General features: G+C 39.9%; 1 protein-coding gene and 1 long non-coding RNA gene across 9 annotated transcripts in view; one reads left to right on the top strand and one right to left on the bottom strand.

Moving 5' to 3' along the window:
- ELP4 (elongator acetyltransferase complex subunit 4) overlaps positions 1–15,654 on the bottom strand; it is a 274,144-nt gene that overhangs the window by 5,583 nt on the left and 252,907 nt on the right. For 3 of the 7 annotated variants that reach the window (XM_078340780.1, XM_078340781.1, XM_078340782.1), the window contains one exon: positions 7,395–15,654. This exon is cut by the window's right edge and continues 3,919 nt beyond it. The exons of 3 other annotated variants lie outside the window; for them this stretch is intronic. Coding sequence is in view for 1 of the 4 variants with exons in the window: in XM_054241468.2 (XP_054097443.1) it covers positions 3,642–3,647 (6 nt within the window). In the remaining 3 variants the exon portion in view is untranslated. Of the gene's footprint in view, positions 1–9; positions 3,648–7,394 lie in introns of those variants that run through there. One more of the 7 variants, XM_054241468.2, reaches the window with a different exon arrangement.
- Positions 15,119–15,654, top strand: part of LOC128929038 (uncharacterized) — a 40,776-nt gene continuing 40,240 nt past the window's right edge. For both annotated transcript variants that reach the window (XR_008474932.2, XR_008474931.2), the window contains exon 1: positions 15,119–15,422. This is a non-coding gene — a long non-coding RNA (uncharacterized LOC128929038). The remainder of the gene's footprint in view (positions 15,423–15,654) is intronic.

Raw genomic sequence — 15,654 nt, 5'->3', positions numbered from 1 at the left:
AAGAAAAAAAGAAAAAAAATTAATTTTCCTTTGGCTAGCATACTTCAGAATACAATATTATGCTCTGTTGATCAGCATTTAGTCTTGCATATAAAATTCCTGCTATAACAATTCTTCAGACTGAATTCCAATATAATCACCTCCTGTTCCTACTGGATTTTACAAATTACAGCCATTGCAGAAACTGTACCAGGAATCTTAGTGGAACATTTTCAGTGTCCAAACCAAAATGTATTAAGATCTTTTCTCATTTAGGTAGAAGTGAACGAACACATGTAAGCACATAAATAAAAGCATCATTGAAAAACAGTGCATAAATTATGGTGGATATCGTTTTTCTCTTTGGCTTTGTTTTTTTTTGCCAGGGCTCCAACATGCAATTTTAAAAATTAAATGCAGCATTTCAGCAATTATAGATTCCCATGAATACTTGCTTCTCTTTGTCTATTAGTTGACCTGATGATTCTTTTTCAAGGTTATACTTTCTCTAGGAACTTAAAATGTCCACAGAAATATTGACAACATAAAAAAATTATACCAACCAGAGGGTGGATTTTTTCATGTGTACCAGTAAGTCAGCCATAGCATCTATTGCAGATCTTGGTAAGTTTGTTTCTACGCATAATGTTCGGTCATGTTTTCAAAAGTATAGTGTTGCTTTGAACACCCTCCCAACCCCCACCCATCCCAACTGTTTTTCTGCAGGTACAGGCTGATTTAAGCTGACCCAGTAACTGACCACAATTACAGAAGTTACTGTAATTAGGGAGAAACATTCTTATTTCAAAATAACATTTTTCTGTTTTCAAAAGAATCTCTATCAAATTCCTTTAATTCTCAGTGCTCCCAGCTCACAAAATTTATTTCATAAAAATTCAAACTTAAAGGAACATATCTGCTGTGTGAGACACAAAGTGGTGTGGAAGGCTAAAGACAAGGCAGCATATAGGGCTCCCTACTGCTGACTACGCAGAGCCTTCTAGAGGAGAACTGACCTGGAGACGACCTAGCTGAATCCCTTCATTTGGAAAACTCCCTCCAATATGGGGAGGGAAAACAGATGAAAAAGTGTAGAACCATATTTTTTTGGTCAAAATATTGTGGTCCACATGTTCCAGTTAGTTTCTTTCTTGAATAAACGCTTTTTATTGTCATGTAAACACAAGCTGTGTGCACATGACCAAAATATTTAAAACTAAAAAGAATTTATGAAAAAATATTCTTCCTTGATTTCAATCCGCCTATACTTATTTTTTTAACACAAATATATCTAGGATGAAAGATACTATTATACAAATACATGATAAATGAAGATGTCAAAAGGTCAAGAAGGTCAAGGAAAGCTGTAGCAGTCATACAATAATCTCCATACAGAACTATTTCTAGTATCCACGGAACCCAGCTTGCCACTTACTAATTAAACATCTATTTCTTGAATGATAAAACAGCATAAATACAGATATATTTGTTTTTTGTTTTAAGCAATTCTTTCATTTCTTTATGTTCTAGTTTGTTCCAGGAAAGATTTCAGGCAGAAACAAAAGCATGAAAAGGCTCAGGAATCAGCCAGGCACAGTGGCTCAAGCCTGTAATCCCAGCACTTTGGGAGGCTGAGGCAGGTGGATCACAAAGTCAGGAGATCAAGACCTTCCTGGCCAACATGGTGAAATCCCATCTCTACTAAAAATACAAAAATTAGCCGGGTGTGGTAGAAGTTGCCTATAATCTCAGCTACTTGGGAGACTGAGGCAGAATTGCTTGAACCAGGGTGTTGGAGGTTTCTGTGAACTGAGATTGTGCCACAGCATTCCAGCCTGGTGACAGAGTGAGAATCATCTCAAAAAAAAAATAAATAAAATAAAATAAAATAAATAAATAAATAAATAAAAAAAGAGAAAGGCTCAGGAATCTAAAAGGCAGGCATAGTTCTAAAATTTGGGGTTACAAATGTCTATGTAGGGTTAATTCTATCAGTGTTCATGTGAAGAAGCAGGAAGGAAAGAGATCTTTAATTATACGCCTGAGTTTTAATGTTTAAGATCTTGTAGTTACTGCTAATGAGCAAAGGAAAACTGACGAGGATACACGCATGATCTGAAGGTTATCTGAAAAGGAAAATTACCATAAAGAAACATGTGTGTATATAGTTTTGGTTGGGACCTGACATGTGAGGTTAGATAGTGATTAGGCTGTTTGGTAAATGAATTGGATTCAACAAATATTGAGAATCCACTTGAAGCAAGGCATTCTGAAAGGATACGTAAACAGAGTTCCTTCCACACTCATTTCCTTATAATCCAGTAACATAAGTCAAGCACACAAGTAACCCTCACAGTGAACACTCCAAGTTATATATACAAGAAAGGCAGAGATAAAGCAGAAATCATAGTTGGAGAAGAAGAATAGGAAAAAGCTTTATGGGGTTGGAAGCTTAGCTAGGTCTGAAGTAATGAACTGGATTCTGACATGAAGAATGGAGATTTGCTTAACAGAAGAACCAGTATATCTTTATGATTACATGATGCATTTAGTTAAGGGTCATACTGCTGTGATAATCTAAATGAGGAAACTTGTGTGGTTTATTTAGAACAAGCATAATACAATTTATTTCAGCAGCCTACCTATCTGCTTGTGAACTGGCTAAGCATTTCTCTGCCTCTGCTTTTCTAGGCAATGAATGTGAGCCAGTTGGCTGAAAGCCCTTCAGAGCAAAAGTAGCTAAATGTGACATGTGACATGCTTGGAAATCTTTCAGGTTGAATGGCTTTGAAGTAAAGTCAAATATCATTCGTGTGAGACTTCTGAGCATAAAAATTTAGGGGTAATAGAATTAACTGCTTTTAACCAAATGCTACATTGTTAAGCTAGTTGTATACTCATGCCCTTTGAAAAAGCCCAAGGATGGCTCTTGGAAATATGTGAATCTCTGTGTGATTTTGCCTGCTTTTGTTGATTATTACTTGAATGAGCTTACTATGCAATCTAAATTCTCAAGCAGTGGGTTTTGTTTTCTTTCTTTCTGAGCCTCCCCCTGTGCACCATGTCAGTGCGATGTGAAACAGCGAGGAAGAACGAGAGATCAGGTTCCAGGCTTGCCAGGTGTGTCAGGGATTTTTTTCCTTTGAGGCTTCCAAAGCATTTACACACTTGACATGTAAATGTTCAGATGCTGCTGTACCCCAGATCTGTCTTCCGAAAAAATATGCTGCAAGATACTGTGCATAGCATGGTGACCTCCTTTAGATTTAAAACTGCAGGGCTGTAGGGTATATAAAGGTTTCACAGAATAATGGTTTAAATAAAAATCACACTACAAAAAAATCATATTATTCTCGACAGCAAATCAAGATACTCCTATTTTTCATTTTATACCTGGGGTTCTGAAGCAAGGGCCAAAACCAAAACCATATCTTGTATCTCAAGCTGAAATTTTTCCACTTGATTTTCTTTTCTCAGATTCTTGGAGAAGAGACTGTGTGATGCAGGAGATGGATAGCTGGCTGGCTGGCTGCCTGCCTATTTTTTCCATTAATGCCTTGAATAAAACAATGATTTCTGTGTAGGCAAAGGGATCTGGGAAAGGTGTGACAACTTCCATGGTTCCTGCACAGGCCGGGGTGATTTGCCGTAATCCCACTGGATCAATGCTGCAAGGAGGGAAACAGTGAGGCTAGCAAAACACTCTGGCAAATTATGAAAACTCCTGCCAAAAGGCACCCCTAGGCCCATGGGAAGCCCAGGGTCATGATAAAGCAGCAGCAGCAGCAGAAGTGATTTGCTCTGAGACTCCAAGGGGTACTGAGGAGAGCTGGACTTTAAGATTCTTTCCCCTCTACTTGCCTTTCCGTCTCTTTGCTAGGCTTAGCCAATGTCTATATTTTGTTCTTTCTGAGTCTGTGGCTAAACTGATCCTATAGAATTGGAATTCCTGGCTCAACAGTTCCCTTCCTAATTCCTTTTCTTCCAGCCTGCCAGGCCTGGGCTCAGCACTTACAGTTCCCAGACAGAAGGGGCAAGATAATGAATCTAGATTACACCTGGATTTGAGACAAACTGCAGGTAAATACTCATTAAAATAAGTTTAATCAATTTATATTTTTCACATTTTGCCAAGACCAAACCATCAGGCACTGTTTGTTTTGTAGAACACTTTAACCCTTAGCAGATGACTAGAGATTTATATTAAACGTTTTTAAAGTTTCTGACATTTCCTGAAAAGTTACAATTTGTATTGCTCAGGATCACAGAAATAAGCATTACTATTTCAGAATATTCCTAATAGATCTTTTTCATTTTTCTTTAAAACACTGCCAATTTAAATGAAAACTTTCCAGGCACGGTAGTTAACACCTGTAATCCCAGCACTCTGGGAACGTGAGGTGGGAGGAGCTCTTGAGTCTGGGAGTTCAAGACCAGCCTGGACAATAAAATACAGTGAGACCTCATCTCTACAAAAAAACCTTAATACCTTAGCAACTGCCTCAACAACAACAAACAAACAAAAAAAGAAAGAAAAGGAAAGGAAAAAACCTTATAAAATAAATACCTTAGAACACATAGGTTCTAACTGGTCCCTTAACAGAGGTGGCCAGGACTTGTGGACACTGGACACAGAGGCAGAGAGTGACAGTTTGATACCTGCTTCTGTTACCCACTCTCCATGTGACCTCAGGAAAGTCAATTCAGCTGGCTAAGCCTCAGTGTCCTCATCTATCATGGGAGAATGATTCTTCCCTCGTAAGACTCTTGTCAGAATAAAATGAGATGTATATGTGTTTTGTGAACTATCAAGTTTGATGCTAATTTATTTATATCTCTTCTCGCTCCACAAAAAGGATCTGAGGTGGTTCATAAAAATACATATGGTACAAGACAAAAACAAGTAGTTTGTTAGGTCAAGGAAATGAATCTATAAACATAATGAACAAATATAAATAGAAACAATAGCAACAGCACATCAGACGTAGCCACCAGGTCTCAGTCTGCCTGGCATCTGAGTATTTACTATACATTTACTCACTACTGTGGCTCCTTAAAGACATATAAAGGAAGGTGCAATCGCAGTCTCTGCTTCTGAGATTTTAAAAGTCTAAATACTTTTTCCTCCTATTTAGGCAGGGATGAAAATGGGGCATGTCAGATGTCTGGCTTCTGGACCAGCGTATATATGCGTGGCTGTGTTAAGGAGGCAATTTGGGGTCCATTTTATTTTTAAAACCTGTCTTTTGCACATGTCTTCACTGCCGGCAAAACAATGAATAAAGGAAATGTCAGAAGATGCTTTCCCACTCGAATTTTAAAAGCATATTCCCCCTTTTCATAACGGGGAGGAAAAAGATGCTCAAAAGACATGCCATCCTATTCCACTGCAGGCTTTAAGCTGTGTGATGCCCTCACTGCAGAATGATATGTACTGATTTCTGCAGCCACAGTCTATTCTAAACTGCTCCAAGTGGTAGGGAATGAATTAGGGTAGAGGCTAAGTAGCTATAGTACAGAGACACTCCTACCCTCTTCCAAAAATGGCTTATAAAAGGCAGTTGATTTATTTCCCAATTTACAGTCCAGAAACAAGCAATTCAGAGTGGGGCAGACTGGTCTGACATTCTCAACAAGGTGTTTTACTTTTGGCCACCAGGCTGATACTCTTGCTAGCTCTTAGCTTGTGAGAAGAGGCCAAGAAGTCAAGATTTGAAAATTGGACACATCACTTCCACTCATGCCCAGAACAAAGACATGGCCACACCTAGCTGCAAGGGAGGTTGGGAAATTTCTAGAAGTGTGTAAAAATGTGTAGCAAATCTATTACTATGGAAGAAGGAGTAAAAGCATATTGGGAGACAACTAGTGGCATGCCAGTTTCCAGAAGGGCCACAGCAAAATCATCACCATCCGGAAGCATTCACTCAGTATGTGATCTACAGCTGACTGCTGGGGGTCCCAGTCTTGGTTTCTGACCAAAAAATGCATACTCGATAACCTCACTAGTCCAGAGAGTGGGAACAAAAGTACTGTGTCTAAAATCTCCCCTGCTCTATGGATAAACAGAGAATTTTTCCTTCCTTTGCGGAAAGACAGATTTCCTTTCAGGGTCACAAGGAGGAGGATGGAGGGGAGGAGACAGACTATACTGATCATCATAGTATTGCTGTGATATCCTCACAAGACTTCAGAGTGTTGTTTCAAACTTGCAAAAAAAAAAAAAAATCAATGTTATATGTTATTATATAATCGTTATGTTTTATATTTTTACATTTGTATTACTCTCTAATTATTATATTATTACAATGTAATATTATATTGTAATAATTTTACATCTGGTTAGGATTTGAAATGTGGAGGATGCATCTGCTGAATTTTGCATTATTGTCATATATGAATAGGCCAGTGGAGAGAATGCCAGCACCAAATATTTGCTCTTTGTGGATTGACAAGTGTACATTTGGTAGCTGTTTAATATTTCCGGAGCAGATTCTCCTAAACACGATCAGGTTTTAGGTTTAAGTTTTTGTTTGAGGCCCAATTCATGCCCAGGGTTTAAGATTAAAATGATTAACTTTAATTGAATTTTATTGAATGTCATAATCATACTATATCCTTTAAATAAAAAAAATAAATTGGGTTCTTCCTGACTGATCTGAAAATTAGACACAATTTCAGTGCTGGAACACTGCACATTGGCTGTCCATTGAAAAATGCTCAGGTGTGCAATTATTTTGACCGTCAATTATAACTGACAGTATTGTCTTGTCTCTAAATTCACCTCTCTGAAAGCAGATTGTGAAGAACTCACTTGTCTAAACAAAAGTGTGATTTGTGAAAAGGCATGTGTCTGTGGCAAAGATTGCCAGTTTACTCCCAGTATCTATTCTCCTTGTCAGAGAGCTTAAGAATTTCTTAGTTAGTGAGGCACATAGGCTCCCAGAACAGAGGCCACAGTTCCAGCTTCCCTTGCCAAGAAAACAGGCTAAGTGACTAAGTTATGGTCATGCTGTCTTGAGCAGAGATGCTACGGCTAACTTTTGGGTGAGCTCCTTAAAGAGGAGGAACCATCTACTTATCCTTTCCCTTAAAATTGCTATTAGATCTTGGCAAGAAATCCCCTGCCCTGAGTCTGGATCCACACCTCCATTGGCCATACCCCATCCTATGGGGTGAGGAATTACAGGGCTAAAGGAGATGTGCTTCTAGATCCTATGCCTTTCCTTTTTTTCTCTTTTTTTTTTTTGTGTGTGTGAGACAGGGTCTCATTCTTTTGCCCACGATGAAGTACAATGGCGCAATCACAGCTCACTGCAGCCTTCCCCTCTCAGGCTGAAGCCACCCACCTCAGCCTCCCAACTAGCTGGGACTGCAGATACATGCCACCAAGTCCAGCAGATTTTTTTTTAAACTTTTTCTTTTTTTTGAAATGGAATCTTTCTCTGTCACCCAGGCTGGGAGTGCAATTGTATGGTTTCAGCTTACTGCAACCTCTGCTTCGTGGGTTCAAGCAATTCTCCTGCCTCAGCCTCCTGAGTAGCTAGGACTACAGGTACACACTACCACATTCCGTTAATTTTTGTATTTTTAGTAGAAACAGGTTTTTGCCATGTTGGCCAGGCTGGTCTCCAACTCCTGACCTTGCGATCTGCCTGCCTTGGCCTCCCAAAGTGCTGGGATTATAGGAGTGAGCCACCCCTCCCGGTCTTTAAACTTGTTTGTAGAGACAAGGACACACTATGTTGTCCAGGCTGGTCTCAAACTCCTGGGCTCAAGCAATCTGCCTGCCTTGGCCTTCCAAAGTGCTGGGCGGGATTACAGGCATTGGTTACAACGTCCAGCTTGCCTTTCTTTATAGAACATGCTCTGGGTACTCATAACCTCAGAATTCCCTGTCCAAAGGACTACAAAGCCTGCATAGGTCTCTCCCCCATATTCCTCAAGGGTGGACTGTGTTGTATGTGTGTATAACCTGGGGCCCAAAAAATAGCCAAGAGATGGCTGTTTGTGGGGACAGAGTTTGGATGTGCAAGCTGGGCATCCACAAACATATGTGAATGTTCCCTTGTGTGCAGTAAGGGGTCAGGGGTGGGAAGAGAAGGAGGCAGGCTGTATGTAGGCCAGTTCTCCCTGTGTCTCCATGTTCTAGAGTAGAACCCTGATACGAAGTTTAAACTTGGCTTTTCAGGGAGGTATATGTGTGAAGGAAGGAAGATAAAACATATTTAATAGTTTGTTGGCTTAATAATTTAAAGTACTGAGGCATATAATAATGATGTGGTCCTTTATTTGCATTCTTGCTCTAGGCTCTTTGAATGTTAGGGATAAATCTATCATCCCTCTCCTCACTTGCTGAAATATGGACTTGAGGGTAGGTGCTAACACAGCCATTCTGGACCACAAAATGGATGCTATTCGCTGAGGGGGCATAGCGAAAAGATAGAATGGGTCTAGGGACTCTTGATATCATCTGGCCACCAGAAGAGTCCTGGGTCATCTAACTGGGCTTTACGTGAGAGACACATGAACTTCTATATTACTTAAGCCACTGTGTTTTTGGATCTCTGTGATAACAGCCTAACCTATGTTCTGTTTATATAGAATTTGGTACCCGACAATAGAAGCACTGAAGTTCTACAACCTACCTAAATGTATGTTGGCTTAGTGGCCGCATGATGGGCAGTGAAGTAAAGTATTGCCAAGTAGAAAGCTTGTGAGCCTTGTTATGCTTGTGATAACCTGGAGAATGAAATTCCTCCCTCCTAATCAGTGGATCTATATGGAACACTGGAGAAATTCAGAATATTGGTGTGTTGGTAGCTTCTTGCCACTTTAAGGAAATTCACTTATAAAAGACAGATGAACTCAGGCTAGAGTTACAGAATCTGCAAGAAGAGCTGGAAGGGAACTAGCTGCAGCCCACAAGCTAAACTGATTAACAATTTGGCAATTGGGGCCCCACAGGTTGAAAATACCCAACTGTTTCTACACCTGCATACCAAGGCAGACAACCTTTGCAGATGTCGGTGCCCCTAAGCCTTCATTAAATAACTTTGTTAAATGGCTGGTCAGAAAATGGGAGCCACCTCAGAGAAAAAAGATTAAGGGTATTGCCTTCCCACTCAAGTCTATTATTTTAGATGGCTTCAAGGTAGCTACTGATAAAGAGTGAGATAAGGGTAGAGTAGAGAGGCCAGAATATAAGTCTTTTAAAAAAATTTATTTTGAGACACAATCTCACTTTGTTGCCCATGCTGGAATGCAGTGGCACAATCATGGGTCACTGCAGCCTCAACTTCCTTGGCTTAAGCCATCCTCCCACAGCCTCTGAGTACCTGGGACTACAGGCACAGGCCACAATGTCTGGCTAATTTTTGTACTTTTTGTAAAGATGGGGTTTTGCCATGTTGCCCAGCTGGTCTTGAATTCCTGGGCTCAAGCAATCCTCCAGCCTCAGCCTCCTGGGCAGCTGGGATTACAGGCGTGAGCCACCATGCTTGGCCTAAGACTGAAGTCTTACAATGTCACGATGAACAAGGGGAATGGGTGCTCAGCATTCATCAGAAAGCATCTTGTCTTCTGGTATGTCCTCTTATAATCAGGGGCTAGGAAGATGTGCATTAGGTTTATCAAATTAGATGCATGTATACTAGAATGAAAAAGTGGAAGAGAAACAAGAGCTCTCTTATGGTTACTTTAAATACTGCAATTGGTAAACACTGTTGTGGAGACCGTGTGTGTGTGTGTGTGTGTGTGTGTATGTGTGTGTTGGGATTCCAGGGACTAGTCAACAGCTTCATGGCAGCTGAGAGTGAGTTATGGAAGTTGAGGCCAAATCATTGTTTCTGTGTCCGGTTGTTTGCTTCATGGGGTTCAAGAAGCAGTTGCAGCGGTGGCATGGGATTTACTAACCCCAGAGTACAGCCCCATACGTGTGTGCCTTCAATTAATAGCTACAGTGGTAGTCTCTCAATTCTTCACCTTGGTACCTATGCCTGACAATGGTATAGGTAGTGGCTTTCCTGGTGGCCAGTTTGATGTCAATGTCTTTCAGCCCTTCCAATTATTTCACTAATTCCCTATTTTCTTCTATAAATTTTCCCTCTGCATAAGATAACTAGGTGATATCTGTTTCTTACCACTGAACCCTAGAACTATGCCTAGACAAGCTCTTTGGCTGTGATTACTTACATGTGGAACCAAAGGGAAGCAAATAGACTGTGAATCTTCTAAGTCTTGAGGAAACTGTATTGCTAAAGAAACCACAAGCCTTGTCAAAAGCCTATCATTACTCAGCCTCTACAGTAATCCTAGGTCCCCAAATCTAGTCTGTCAATAAGTGGGCTGTAAAAACTGTGGAGCTCCCAATGGGCATACTCTCCAATGGTGACTTTGTGTAGCCCTGGCTGATAATTGACAAGGAATAACTTCCTAGAGGGATACGAGGGATGATGGATGAAGGAGTTTCTTCCAGAGAGACCTGGGTGCTACAAACTGGGCTAAAGTCCTTGATTGCCAAGGCAGAGAATTTTTGCAGTTTCTAGCCAGTAGGATTCCTCATTTATGCCTGGAGAGGGAGTAAGTGACCTTTGGCAGAGATTGATAATTTTTTTTCTAATATCTACTCTTCTATTTTCCTTTAGTAGCAGAACCCTTGAATATAAAACAATTCTGAATAAAAACTTCATTTTCAAACTTCCCTTGCTGTTAGTTGTGGATCATGTGGATCATGTGCTGTTAGTTGTGGGAAAAGAGCAGAAGTGAGGTTGCAACTTCAGTGTATTTCATTGGAATTTGAACTTGGGCAGTTTGGCTTCAGTTTATACTCTGTGTGCCAGAACTTTTCTAAGCACTAGAGACAAAATAGTGTGAACCAGGCAGGCAAGACACCTGCTTTCAGGGAACTCTCAAGATTAGGAGGGACAATACACAGATACTTAGATGACTCAAGGCGAGATTGACAACACATAGGAGGGCAAACAAAAAAAGATAATTCAGGCCAGGCGCTGTGGCTCATGTCTGTAATCCCAGCACTTTAGGAGACCAGGGCAGGCCTAAGGGCAGGAGTTCGAGACCAGACTGGCCAAAATGGTGAAACACAGTCTCTACTAAAAATGCAAAAATTAGCCAGGCATCATGGTGCATGTCTGTAATCCCCACTACTCAGGAGACTGAGGCAGGAGAATTAGAGAACCACTTGAACCCGGGAGGCGGAGGTTGCAATGAGCTGAGATCATGCCACCATATACCAGCGTGGGCGACAGAGTGAGACTTGGTCTTAAAAAAAAAGAAAGAAAAAGAAAGAAAATAATTCAGATGGTGAGAGGTGCTTTTAAGGAAACAAAACATGGTGACATGATGTTGGCTGGGAGTACTACTTCAGTTGGGGAAGGCCTTTCTGGAGAGTATATTTGAGCTAAGACCTAAATTTTGAGAAGGGTTCATAAGACCCAGGGAAAGAAGTCCCAGGCAAAGGGAATAAAATAGAAAAACCCTGAGGTGGGAATAAGTTTGGCATGCTTGAAAGGCAGACAAAAAAAGTCAGCTTTTCTGGAATAGTCAATGAGCAGGGGAGTGGTTATGAGAAGTTTGGCTGGGTAGGCAGTGGTCAGATATTGTAGAGTTTCTAAAGTGTGGTAAGTGACTTGGATCTAATCCTGAAGGGCAAGGGGTAGCAAGGAAGCGATGTGAGCTTATTTCTATGAATACCAGGGCCATCTTACCCATATCCTTACAAAGTCATGCATGGACATTTGCAATAATAGAAAACAACAATTGCTGCAAACATGCATATTCTACAAAAGACAGAATTCCCTCCACAGTGATATATATACTGGTTATTGGATTCTGCTTTCTTCTGATTCTGAAGAAACATTCTAGCTACTGACTCCCACTGTCTGTGGGGAGTGGTGGTTCTTAATCTTGTGACTGCCCAAAAGAAGATTCCAGGTGTAGGAGTTGAGCCTTGTGTGAGATGTCCATGAAGGAGAAACTGTAGCAGTTTCTACTGTTTGTGGGGATGGTTTGCTGAGTGTAATTCTTTTAAAATGTGACTTGGAATCTTTTGGCTACAGAGCAACAAACCTACCACATGTTTCAGTCCCAATGTTCCTTTGTTTCAGACATTTAAGATGTGTGTGTATGAGTTATATTATTCTCCTCCCTTATTTTATGCACTGACAAAGAACAAACTAGATTATTCCTGGAATTCTTAAAATGGGTTTCCTTCCTATTTTCTTTTGAGGCATGGTCTCACTCTGTCCTGCCTCAGCTTCCCAAGTACTGAGACTACAGGCATGTGCTAACACATCTGGCTAAATTTTAAATTTTTTGTAGAGATGGGCATCTTACTATGTTGCCCAGGCTGGTCTCAAGCTCCTGAGCTCAAGTAATCCTCCTGCCTTGGCCTTGCAAAGTGTTGAGATTACAGGTGTCAGCGACCATGCTCGGCTTGGTTTTACTTTTTATGCAAACTAAAAGCAGTATCTTTTACTTTTAGTTTCTCCTATTTTTTTGTAAATTTTGTTCCCATTAATACTCCAAAATGAGTAGAACTGAAAAAAAAAGTCATTTAGGTAATAGTTGAGTAATGCAGCTTGAATTGTTAAACCGTACTTGGATAGTCAGAACACTGTGAAAGATGCCTTCTCCCTGACCAGCCCCCTTTCCCCCAGCAGCATCATGTCTGGGATAAAGGAATGGGATGGATAAGTCACACACAGTCACTGCTATCCCTGTGATCCTCTGACTGTGCAATGTTGCCTCAACGGGTCGCTTGGTATCTCCCCAACTGACTTTTCTGTACTCATCTTTCCTTAATTGTGTAGCTGGGTTTCTCACTGGCAACATTTTTGCTGGTCTCCAACTGCTGCTTAACCCAAGGCTTGTATGGCTCTGGAACACACAATACAGGCAGGAGCATATAAGCTCCAGAGTGTGTAGAATTTGAATGAAGCTTCGGCAGGGCCAAACTGAGAGATGGCTTGAGATCTAGCGTCGGCTGCTGCTACTGCCGTAAATGGAAGAGAATTGGGGTCTTTCTTTGGATAGACTGTTATTTTAACAGGTACTTCAAGCCTGTGTTGCCCAGGAAGCCCCTTTCCTACCCAACATAAGCGGGGAGACATTTCAGGAGCAATATTTTGGGTACTACCCCTCAGGTGGCTTAAGAATACTAAGATTTTTTAGGAACATATAATGTTTTTAGATCTGAATGTTAAGCTTGAAAAAGTCTTTTAGAAATTCAAACTACTAATTAGAATTCCTTTTTAATCCTCATTTTTCTTTTAAAGTATATTATACGGAAACTACTCTAGAGGTGGCAAAAGGTAACAATATCTTTGTGTTTGTCTACCAGAATTCAAACTAATGTTTGCTTCTTACTATAATCTGAAGGCTTCTACTTAGTAACTGTTAGCAGACAAATATGTGTGCACATTTGAGGTTGATCCCTAAATCCTAGATATTTTAAAACCTGCAGCACATCCACAATCCAATTTAAGGATTGGCAGAGGTCTGACTGATACACAGCTTATGGAATAGAGGAATGCTACGATGTGAAAAGTCAGGAATCAGGGAATTTAGAAATCAGACAGTTCACCAGATTGCTCAAGTTACCATGTTAATGTCAGTCCACTAAATATTAATAACTTTCAAACTTGGCACCTTTCAATGAACATTCCTCTTGGAAATGTGGCAATCATATATATTTGTGTCTAACACATACATGAACGAGTTGATTCCCTTTTGGCTGTACACAAATGAGTCCTCAGAGCATAATGGCCAATGTGTTTGCTTGCATAATGCCCCACAGTGTATGCAGAACATTACTCTACAAAGCCTTGAGATGGGGTATGAAGTGCTCGGTGGAAATGGCAATGTAAAACATCCTGGCAGCATTAAATCTCCCAACTACTCTCTAGTTACTTTGAGACCCCCACATTTAAGGGTCTGCTAGTTCCTCGGTATGAAGAAAGAATTTTTAATGGGGCCAAATGTAGGTGTTTACAAGGGGGAATTGTTGTTTTTTATTAGGAGCTGCCTTATGTTCAATAGTTGTATTTACTTTGTCAAGCTAGCCAGAATTAGAAAATCCCCATTGCTAGGCAGCCTAGAGTGTCAGTAAAGTATTTCTGGGCATTCAGAACCGAAGCATGTGCTGCCCAAAGGCAGGTTTCATTACAGTGTGTTATTTAGTCCTCTTGCATCCCTCCCTACCCCCACACCCCCAGATAGGGCTGCTTCTATAACAGGAAATGTTGGTTACTTTATGCTGAAACATATTTACATGACTGAAACACGACAATTAACACATTTGTAAAGCTTCAGGGATAGGCACACTTTAATGGTTTTTTGAAGCAGGCTGATTTCCTGGAGCTTTTAATCTTATTTTATTTTGTTCTGTATGCATGAACAAGTTCTTCTTTACTACAGGTATCTGACAAAGTCTACCTGTATGAATGTGCACATAAAGAAAATAACATGAAAATTAATTTTACGTTTTATCTTTGCCAAACTGTTCCTAACTTCTTTTACCAGTTCAATGTACATTGAAGGCTAAGATATTATTTTTGTCATGTTGCATTAGCTTTTATACAAAGGCATTTAGGTAGTATCTTTTTGGTTTGAGAAAATGAAGTGAGGCTTTCTCTCTACCATGTGTATAAAAGCTTTCCATAATGAATAAAAAGTATAAATTACAGCAGTGATTTTTGTCACTCTTTATGGGCAGATAAAGGTGCACTCTCCTAGGAACTGTATATTTCACTTGCTTCAAATCTAAATGAACTCCCAGGTGATATTAAGTAGTATTATTTGATAAGTGCTGTTATGTGTGTTTTGCCTATTTATATATTTAAGTGTTTAAGTATATAAATGACTATATTGTCATGAATATTTTAATATATTTTAATTATGTTAATTGCTAATTAATAGCTTTGGTAAAATTTAGGAAAAAAATCTTAAGTATCAGAGCCCTTAAAAACTCCCATTTTCCTTTTGATTTCTGAAAGCATGCTAACCCTCAAAACCCCCACTCCAACTCTCACTTAAAACTTTATGGCAAATTTACAAATTACACTGGCTTCACAGAGTTGCTTGATACATCTAGTTCCCCCTTCCACAAACCTCCCTCCTCACCAATTTGAAAAGGAGCTCGGTGAACAGACTGGGCAAAGCAAGAGCCCTCTTTCTACGTGCCTTAGGGTGGTGATGGGGCAGCCAAAGACAGACTGCTTTAGCTGAGGGATGTAGATTGGAGATGAGGACCTAACTCCAAAGAGTAACTCTTTGCTGAAGTGACTTTACAGAGGGAAGTAAGCAGTAATTCAATTCAGCCTTAGATAGAAAGCCTTTCTATGAATAATGGGAAATAAAGTTAAAAAAAATGATGCAAACAAGGCAAGAAAAAAATATTGATAATCGAAAAAAGAAAAGTATTTGTGAGTATACAGATAAACGACTATGCCTGCTTTTAAGGTCTTTTCCTGTTGTTTGTTTGACTTAATCAAAATGCATGTTTCTGTAGAAATGTTAACAAGAGCTAAGTTTAATTTTCACTTGGATAATTCAGAAGTAATTTATCTTACAGATTATTTTCTATTCTTTAAAAACTCATTTGCTTTTATATATGGGGGATTTTCCCCCACCACTTAACTACCCTTGAGCTAATTC

Source organism: Callithrix jacchus, chromosome 10, assembly GCF_049354715.1.
Source record: "Callithrix jacchus isolate 240 chromosome 10, calJac240_pri, whole genome shotgun sequence".
In the NCBI taxonomy this organism is placed as follows: domain Eukaryota; kingdom Metazoa; phylum Chordata; class Mammalia; order Primates; family Cebidae; genus Callithrix; species Callithrix jacchus.
This window is presented reverse-complemented; position numbering and strand designations above follow the sequence as displayed.